This window comes from Solea solea, chromosome 21 (assembly GCF_958295425.1).
Source record: "Solea solea chromosome 21, fSolSol10.1, whole genome shotgun sequence".
NCBI lineage: Eukaryota > Metazoa > Chordata > Actinopteri > Pleuronectiformes > Soleidae > Solea > Solea solea.
Window position 1 is genome coordinate 8,748,125 of NC_081154.1, and position 9,759 is coordinate 8,757,883.

The 9,759-nt window shown below is 40.6% G+C and overlaps 1 protein-coding gene across 4 annotated transcripts; it reads left to right on the forward strand.

The window, feature by feature from the left end:
- The first annotated feature begins 629 nt into the window (after positions 1 to 629).
- On the forward strand, positions 630 to 7,986 carry ormdl3 (ORMDL sphingolipid biosynthesis regulator 3). Of its 4 annotated transcripts, none has more exons than XM_058621952.1 (4): positions 630 to 942; positions 2,038 to 2,289; positions 2,946 to 3,097; positions 5,247 to 7,986. In XM_058621952.1, exons 2-4 carry the CDS (start codon positions 2,116 to 2,118, stop codon positions 5,380 to 5,382), a joined length of 462 nt encoding a protein of 153 aa, XP_058477935.1. In that variant the 5' UTR covers positions 630 to 942; positions 2,038 to 2,115; the 3' UTR covers positions 5,383 to 7,986. The 4 variants fall into 4 exon arrangements, with proteins under 4 accessions (XP_058477935.1, XP_058477936.1, XP_058477933.1 ...); XM_058621953.1 differs by having other exon boundaries at positions 630 to 915; XM_058621950.1 differs by having other exon boundaries at positions 631 to 942; positions 2,035 to 2,289.
- Positions 7,987 to 9,759: the final 1,773 nt, after the last annotated feature.

The following is a 9,759-nucleotide window of genomic DNA, read 5'->3' on the forward strand; positions in this document are numbered from 1 at the left end:
AGATAGATAGATAGATAGATAGATAGATAGATAGATAGATAGATAAATAGATAGATAGAATAGACTAGATCTTTATTGTGGAAAATTGTCTTTGGCTCACAAGATACAGACGACAAAACAACACCGATACACACTAAAAACAAGACCTAAAACCATAATAAAAGCACATTAAAACGATTTAAAATAACAGCAAACTTTAAAATGTGAAAGTAGAGCAGTTCATGATATGTATATGTATATATATATATATATATATATATATATATATATATATATAATTAGGCTTTTTAGATTCAGTTATAGATAACAAACATAATAATTAATAATTAATAATACTTGTTATTGTATTATATATTATATAAATTATAAGAACATAATACATCATTTAAAATAAGAATAAAATGCGACAGACAGACAGACAGACAGATAGATAGATAGATAGATATTATATATAAGATATATTTACATAGTGTCAGTCACGCTTGTGTGAGGCTCCTCCCCCGCGGTGACGTAATAACGGGGAGTGAACTACGTAATTACAACGCATCCGAGGATGATAGGTCACTTTTGGCCACGTGAAACGAAGCAGCCAATCACAGCTGAGTGCGAAGAGTGAGGGTTAAAAAGACTGACTGTACATTTGTGTGCGTGTGTGTGTGTGTGGGTCGATCAGCGATGACGTGAGGTGATTGTTGTCAGCAGCTGTTCATCCTGAACACGAAGGAGAAGTGGATGTGTGTGAGTGGATCGCGTGTCCGTGAGCGCACCGTGACTCGTCTGGAGTGGAGGTAGTGGCGCCGGATGACCCACGGACTGAGACACCGGAGCCTCGGCAGTCTCCCCGCCGCCGTGTGGCTTACATAACGGACGGCGGCATCGTTGAGAGCAGATAACGGACGCGATTCTCCAGCGCAGGTCGGAGTTGAAGCCATTTTCTCTGCAGTGAGTGTGTAAAGATACATGCACTCTAATATGTGAGGGCTTTCAACGCAAATGAATGTTTATAGCCTCTTAATGAATCATTATGAAGCCTATACATCATACACTACGACAACTTCCAACACCATGGTCCAGTCACCATTGTTTACTCTTGTCATACAGTTGTTGTTGTTGTTTAGCAGACTGATGCTCACCTGCTCTATAATGTACCTGTCTGTCAAAGTCAGTGTCAGTGTCACGTGGTTTCTGATTGGCTCACAGGTGCCTGTCATAACTGAGTAATTGCATTAAAGCTCCAGTACGTAACATTTATGAGGGCTCATTGACAGAAATCAAACACAGTCCAGATAAGTGTGTTTGTGTAAGTGTATAATCGTTATATATATATATAATGTTTGGTGTTTGCAGCCTTAGAATATACCTTTTATGCCGCTTTTACGCTACATGGTCCCGGCATGACTCGACGTGGGCGGGGTCATCACAGCCGTGACAACCGTTTATACACGACACACACAAACTAGTGACTTGTTTTCAGTGTAACTAAACCATTAGACTCAGTTAATTAAAAAGATTAGTTCAGTACTTCCTGCATGACTTCCTGTCACTGAACTGAAATACGGCAGAAGGGGATGTGATGCGGCTCGATCGCCGGCTTTCTGCAGTGCTGTCGCTAAATACACCAGACTCCTCTTAAATATTGAGATTTTAGAGATTAACGTACGTTTTCCGGTTTTATAAGTCTTTTTAGTCGATCTACCGTTCGCATTGTTCAGTTAGATTCTTGTGTCGGACGTCGCGCTCATGACTCTTCCAGTGACGACACACTCTGACCAATCAGAGGCCATTTTGGCATCAGCTCAGCTCACTTGGAGCCTCACCAGAGTGGGTACTAAAAAAAAGTACCAGGTACTATCACTGATGGAAAAGCAAAAAACAAGTGCTGTTTGTTACAATCAGATGTCACACATTTTTAAATATTAAACAGATAAACAAATTGATTTGAAATGATTAGTCAACCATTGAAGTACTACAGCAGGGACCTGATATTGTCCTGTGTCCTATCATGCCTCAGATTTCTCTCTGTTTATCTTGCAGCAGGCCGACGGTCGCACCAGCTGAGCTCAAAGGCATCATTTAGTGTCCGTGTGCGCGCCGCACACAACCACCGCCGCCAGCATGAACGTGGGCACGGCGCACAGCGAGGTGAACCCCAACACCAGAGTGATGAACAGCAGAGGCATGTGGCTGTCCTACATCCTGGGCATCGGCCTCCTGCACATCATCCTGCTCAGTATCCCCTTCGCCACCGTCCCTGTGGTCTGGACCCTCACCAATCTCATCCATAATCTGGTCAGTGCAGCAAAACATGCAAAGGCCCCAACCAGCAGCAGCACTAGTTACATCAATGAAAGAAAGAAATAATAAAGAAGTCAGTGATTTAGGGAGTGAAAATAATAAAAAATTCTGCTGTGTCGCAAACACGAAGTTTGATGATCTAACCCTGTTTGCCCTTTAGTGTCTCAGAAATGTAATCTGTGTTCCAGAAGTGGATTTAAAAAAGTTCTGATTTTGGGTCGTGTCGGCTTTATTTAGTTTAGTTTATGTATTTAGTTCATGCATTTCACAGGAACAGTCCTACAAATGACAACCTTCAAAAGTCCTGTGGATGTGGTTTCTTGGGTCAGTCACCTATATTTAAATCATACTGACACTGCCTCATTGTAACCTACAGTACAAAGCACTGCTATCATTCTCTGTCTGCCTTTAAAACACACTCACAAACCGCACTGGAACTGATCCACGGATCCACTCTTGGCTCAGTAAACTAGCTTTTATCTTTTTTTTTTGCCCCAAATAAATGTTCTATTACCTTGTCCTGAAAGCAAACCCAGGGCATTGCTGTAAAAGGGGCAGTCATTTCTTCCCCTGAATATACAATGATTTATTTGTTCTTAGCAGGTTCCTCGCTCTCTGTCTCTGACTCTGTGTCTCTCACCTGTCCACAGTGCATGTACCTCCTCCTGCACACGGTCAAAGGGACGCCCTTTGAGACCCCGGATCAGGGCAAGGCCCGCCTCCTTACGTACTGGGAGCAGATGGACTACGGCGTACAGTTCACCGCGTCACGCAAGTTCCTCACCATCACACCTATTGTCCTGTAAGTGGCCATTCAAACCAACACAACGTTGCCTGCACCTGTATTGACATAAAATGAATCACTTCCTGTATACAGGCTTTTTTTCCCGTTACTATGTTAAAATGTATATACAGAAGTTATAAGAATGTCTAATATAGAGTGACTTATGTCTTCTTTTCTCAGCACAACCCTTAAGGCAATCACACTTTTTTTCATTTTGACCAACTATGTAAACACACCGAAACAGAAAGTACTCAAAATGTTACTAAATACGTCACAGTTCAAAGTTCGCTTGGCCCATTTTCATTAAACAAAAATAAAGAAAAGCAATCCGTCTTGTGGCTTTTGCACAATTATCGCTACACACTAATCGCTGCAACAAAATAATCATTTTTTTAAAGCTTGAAGATGTGACCTATAAAGCAGAGGTGTAAAGTAATTACATTTACTCGCGTTACTGTAATTGAGTAGGTTTTTTTGTACTTTTTAAAGCCATTTTAAGTATGTTTTTTGGTAGTACTGTACTTCACTACATTTTAAATCACATCGGTTAATGAGTAAAAAAAAAAAATTTATTGCGTAAATTACGCACGGGAAACTTTGGCATTGAATGATGAGGACAGGAAGCACAATTGGTGTGAGATGTGTCCTTTTTGCATGATACAAGAAAGAACCCATTTGAGTACATTTGAAACAAACTACTTTTGTTCTTTAACTTGAGTACATTTTTTGACCAGTACTCAAGTAAAATTTGATCAAAACAGAGGTGATTGATTAGAATATTTCAGTACTCTTTCCACCTCTGCTATAAACACCCCCCCCAGGATGTCCACATAAGGAGTTGCATATTATTCCTGCGGCAATTGTGTGAATTCATTTGACAAAGGTTTGAATCGAGCAGACACTTGTTTATGTTGAAAAGTGATAAGTTAACGAGTCAAAACATTGTCAGCAAATGTGTTTGTTGACCCAAAAAAACACTCTCCCGTGTCCCACCTGTGAGTCCTGAGCCTCTCTTTTGTAGCGTACCAAAGTTTGACATTGGTAACGCTGTAGACAAAAGACAGACCAGAATAAATCACTGGCATCCCACCCACTTGTACCACTTAACAGGGATTTGAGCTTGTGTCTGTGGTGGTGGTGGTGGGAGTGTGTTTTTGTTCACCTGTGCCTGCCAAGCATGTGGATCAGCAAGCTATTTTAAATGGATTTACAGACGTGTCCCCTCAGTCCAGTCTAAACTGTCGGCTACAAATTAGTCCCAGACGTTGAAACCACTGCGTACAGTTGTTATGGTTCGTCTTGGGAAACCCTTGTCTGAAAAATCAATTTGTGAGTGTTCATTGATCCGTGCGTGCTGCTCTTCTATTAGTCAACCTCAGGTTTTTAATCAGAAGCTCAGTATTCACAGCAGCGCCTCGTGCTGCTTCTGTGCTGCTGTGTGGAACAAGGAGCGTTGCGTGAAAAGAACTCTGGTTCCCTGGTGCTGATTTGTCAGCTCAGCCTGAACATTGTAGTGATAGCAGTTTTGCAGGTGTATGCTTACACACACACACACATACACACATACACACACAGACACACACACTCCCCCCTTCTTGCTTGCACTGATTTCAAACAGACTCAGACATTTTGTTTCATAACTATCAGCAGGAAGAGGTCAGTCTCTTGAGGCTCCAGCTGGAAAAGCTTGATTTCCGGGGACCTTTTCTTACATGTGCTGCGTTGAAGGACAATTTCTGTCACAAATTCCCTTTACATTTTACCACTGACTTTCTGTTTGAGTTGTTTCTTTTTGTTTTATAATCACATGATGTTGTAATCCTGTTGCTCAGCCAGTTGAAACACGTCCAGTGCTCGAGCTGAGAGAGAGTCCAGTTTGGGAAACATCTTGTTGTGATTATTAGAATTATAAGTAAAAGGCTTTTGTATACTTCAGGGAATGTGCTTATTTAATCCAAGAGGTTTATGTTGTTATCAAAACTGCTTTTCTCAAACCTCAGGGAAATGCACACATGAATATGTTTACCCACAGGAAATCTGCTCGGAAATGTTACCCCATAATCATCGTTATACTTGAAACATGCAGAGAAAACATGGCAGTAATTATCTCTTAGGTTTAGAAACATTCAGCGAGCGTAACCAAACTCCTTCTTCCTTTTTGATTCAGGTACATCCTCACCAGCTTCTACACCAAATATGATCGGGTCCATTTTGTGGTCAACACTGTCTCCTTGCTCACTGTTCTCATCCCCAAGCTGCCCCAGCTTCATGGCGTGAGGATCTTTGGGATTAACAAGTACTGACAAGGCAGTAGAGGACGCCCCCCTTTCTTTTGCCCGAGTCCCCACGGACTGTGAGAGCACACAGAGTGTCGGCCTTAAGTTGGCCGCAGCTCCGCGAGGATCAGTGGCTCTTTGGCTCCCGACTCTGAACGAATCCGGCTGGGGACACTGCCATGGTATCAAACTCCAGGATAGAGACACAGCACTCTGTAGAGAGAGAGAGAGCACAAAGGGAATGTGTTCTGTTGTGACTGTTTTGAGGTCTGTCTCCCTCTCTCTCCTTCTCTCTCTCTCTCTCTCTCTGGGACACTTAAAATGCATATGTAATCAGAGAAGTGTTCTGATGAGGTGTGTGAGGAGACAGAGGACAATGTGGTTGCACAAATGTTACGTGCCGTTTTACACGCAGTTTTCTTTTTGATAACAGACTGCTGTGTTTACTCAGCTCGACTCTCTTGTTAAGCGTCCTCTTTCCTCAGGTCTCTGGGATTAGGGGAAAGTAATGCCGCTTTTCCACTACAAGTTTTTTTTGCTTTTACATTAGTGAAAGTACCCAGTATTTTTTTTTTTTAGTACCTGCTCTGGCGAAGGTGAAAGCTGGCTGAGCCGATACGATGCGTGACGTCGTCAGACTGCCGTCGGCTGATTGGTCAGAGTGCAAGCCGAACAATGCCGATATGTAGATCAGTTAAAAAGACTTAAAAATCCTGAAAACCTGCATTAGTCTCCAACATTGACTCCAACAGTCCGGTGTATTTAGCGACCGCACTGCTGAAAGCCGGCGATTGTGAGCCGAATCACAACCCGTTCAGTTGTCTTTTACTTCAGTGACTGTGTCTGAGCTCCGGTCATGCAGGAAGTACTGAAGTAATCTTTTTAATGAACTGATTCTAATGATTCAGTTTCATCCAGGCGATGAACCCGCCCACGTTGAGGAAGTAATATATTATAATTGAAGACCAACCAATCCGCGCAGAGTCGAGTCGTGCCGGGACCATGTAGTGGAAAAGCAGGCATAACAATACCTTAACGTAATGTAAAGGGACATGTGGACTCCTTCAGAGGCAAGACACTATAGCCCTCACTACTCTGCTCAGGGCCAAGAAGTTAAGTTGGTCAACTCTTATTTTATCTCACCATGTCCATATTTGGACTCCTCATCCGGGGTTGTGTCACAGCAGGCCGTCTCTCTCCGCGGAGTCGTCTGGTCTGTGAGCAGCAAGAATGCACAAGCGCACTGCATCATCCATGCAACAAAACCAAAGCTTCTGAGTCTGCAGTTTAACAACTGTTCCTGTTTCTCACGTTAGTCATTGTTACAAACGGATGAGGTCACACACTGGTCAAAATGACTGAATCTGGAATAGCTTCTCTATCACATAAATGCCTTACTAAGCACATTCTGTAAAGAGAAGCATGTGTCACCCGTGTCATGTGACCAGAATGTGACCAGCTGTGTGTACTGGTTAGAAGAGAAAAGAAGAGAAACGCTGAACAGACAAGTGATATCGCTGTCGAACATCAAGAACTGTCTCGCCATCCTTAGGTGTTAGTGTATAAGACACACGTGCAGTCTGAAGCAATCCAGCACAACAATCCTCCTGTTAAGTAATGATATTTTCAGCTGTTTATCGAAGTATCACACATCCATTTAAACACTGACCAATGAAATATGAAATATGCTTTCATTAATTATCACCTTAAAACTATTATTGTAGAACAAACTCTGTTTGTACGGTAGCCCAGAATGGACAAATCAAACCCCTGGTTCTAGGCTTTGGCTTTTCATGGTTCACACATGAATGGAGAGCGTGAAGAAAATTGAACTACAAACAAGTTATTTGTTTACTTTTTAACGTAGTTGAGGACGAAAACTGACATTTCTTTTGTAAGTTTTCTTTTTTTATTATTATTTGCTGTTTACAAAATGATTTGGTACACGGTTCATTGTAAAAGTGCTAATTGATGCAGCTTTACATTTCTTTCTTTTTGACTTGGTTAAAGTCAAGTTGAATAGCTGTAATGATATTGGTCTACTAAACCTCATAAGGTTAATAAATGAAGTAATACTAGGTCAAATTGTTGTTTTACTCTCCCATCTTTTTAGGATCAGAGGAAATGAATAGGGACATTGTTTTGTATAATTCCGTTTTATTACTTTATGTGGGGGGAGGATGACTGAAGTGTCCATGAGCCATTTCATCGGGGATAAGTTGGAAATGTTAGTGTCGTTAGTCATGATTTTAGTTGACTCACAAAACAGAAATTCCCTCCCTTTAGGATCAAGTTTGTATCTGCTTTAGAGGAAATACGGAACGGACTAAAGTGACATCTGACTGACATGTTTGACAAAATGACACGTGAAATATGAAGTCAAAGGTCATGTCATTGTCATCATTTGCTTCCTTCTGTGTTTTATGAACATATGAAATGTGTTTACTGGCGTTATCCTGAGCAGTGTTAACATTAATAGTGCAGCAGTTGCAGCTTTTCAGTCACAGACTAGTTTTATTCTGTTCCATGTTCTGTTCATTCTTGCTGAAACCAAAATGATTCCATTCTGTTAGGAATTGGCATATTTTGTTACTGACGCAGCCAATGATGAGCATGTTTCTCTGCTGCTGCTGCTGCGTTCATTTCATCATCATCTTCACAATAAAGGGCTTTTTTTAAGGACATGCTGTATGATTTGGTACATGTGTTTCTTTTCTTTTTTTTATGAGATGTGATTGATATGAATGTTGAAACTCTTGGCTTCTGTTTGGTGGGAATTTTGACCCGATTTCTGAATGAAATGTGAAATTTGACCCCAAAATACAGTATTTTCCAAGTGTCATCTCAAAATTCCTTATTATTTATTAAGCTGAAAAATAAGTGAAATGAACAACATGTACTTTCATGTCGTGTGAGCCTGTCGTGTGTCTAATGAACTCAAGTGTGCAGGTTTGAGTCCAGACTGAGCATTAAATGTGAATGTAAACATTGTAAAAGGCAGGAACACAGTTCTTTGGAATACTGAGTCATTGCGTTGACTTGTGTTTATTTTTGAAGGTAAAGGTCACTTTTTTAAAAAAAAGTTTAACAGTAAATCCCTTTAATTAAGTGGATTTCCAGTAAAGGCAGAGGTCATCATTTAAAATTAAAGTAGTATTATTTTAGTTTTGAGCTGTCTCCAGAGCGGTGGTGTGCAATCCTTCATACATTTTGTGTTGTGACTGCAGTTTAACATGTTTTTTTGTTAGAAGGACACCAGGGACTTAAAAATAAGAAGTCACAGAAAAGCAATAGTTACTTTGCTGCAAAACCAGACAAATACAAATGAGCTTTTTGTTCCCTAAACTTTACAGCTTTTACTGTAGTGCTGTAGTGCTGTCTCCTCTGTCAGCTCCAGCTGGAAGCCAACCCGCACTTCAATTTAAACACGTAATCATCGGCCTTTGTGCCAACATTGCAAGCTGATACAGGCTCTGCACCAGGCCTTCTGTTACACAACACCACAGGCTTTTTAAACATTGATTAAGTGAAAGTAATGATGAGGATGGGAGTGAGTAAAAAAAAAAATTAAATCTGAAACTCACTGAATGAAATGCTCAGTGTGTCCATTCACTGTAAACAGGAGAGACCAAGAACATGTTTTTTTTCTTTTTCTTATACTTTATTAATCCCCTTAGGGAAATTATTTCTCTGGATTTCATGTAATTATACTGTTGCCATGGATAAATGGTTATTTTTAATTAAATCAATGACAATAATCTAATAGATTTTAAGCAGAATCAATCTCCTCCCCCTCAAGATACAGTCTTGTGTTTTAATTTTCTCCTCGTGTCACGTGAGCTTTAATAGATTTAACGCCTGGGGCAAATGTAAATGGGGAAATTGTTAATGTGAATTCACGGTCCGGTGCTTAAAGGGTTATAGTGCGTGTGCAGTGCAACATTACAGTTGGAAAGAAGAGATTAATGTTGCTCTTTATTTCTTTCCTTTTTTTTTTTTACCAATGATATGTAAAACATTTGGAACGTTTAATAGCACTGTCCTTGTCCACTAGAGGGCAGCAAAGTGTTTTTATTCACCTTGATCTGAAGCAACGCTGGAAAAATCTCTTATCTTTTTGTCCAGAGGCTTTTTTTTCCTCCTCAGCTCATTTACTGTGCACATGCAGATCTACATGCAGTCTCATGGAAATGTCATATCTTTTTATAAACATGGCCCATAAACGTCACCATGGGATATGTGTAAAATGAAGAATATGATTCTCATACATTCAAGAGTTGTTTGTTTACACATAAACAAGACGTGTTGGTGCAAAGACCAGAACCAAACAGACCAAAGAACCAAAATGAGAGACTTCATGGAAATGATGTGTCCAGACATTTCTATAGTAGTGTGTTTTATGCA

Coding starts and splice junctions, on each gene's coding strand:
- ormdl3 (XM_058621952.1), top strand. CDS start 2,116: ATGAACGTGGGCACGGCGCACAGCGAGGTGAACCCCAACACCAGAGTG. Junction 2,290..2,945: donor CCAATCTCATCCATAATCTG/GTCAGTGCAGCA, acceptor ACCTGTCCACAG/TGCATGTACCTCCTCCTGCA. Junction 3,098..5,246: donor ACCATCACACCTATTGTCCT/GTAAGTGGCCAT, acceptor TTTTTGATTCAG/GTACATCCTCACCAGCTTCT.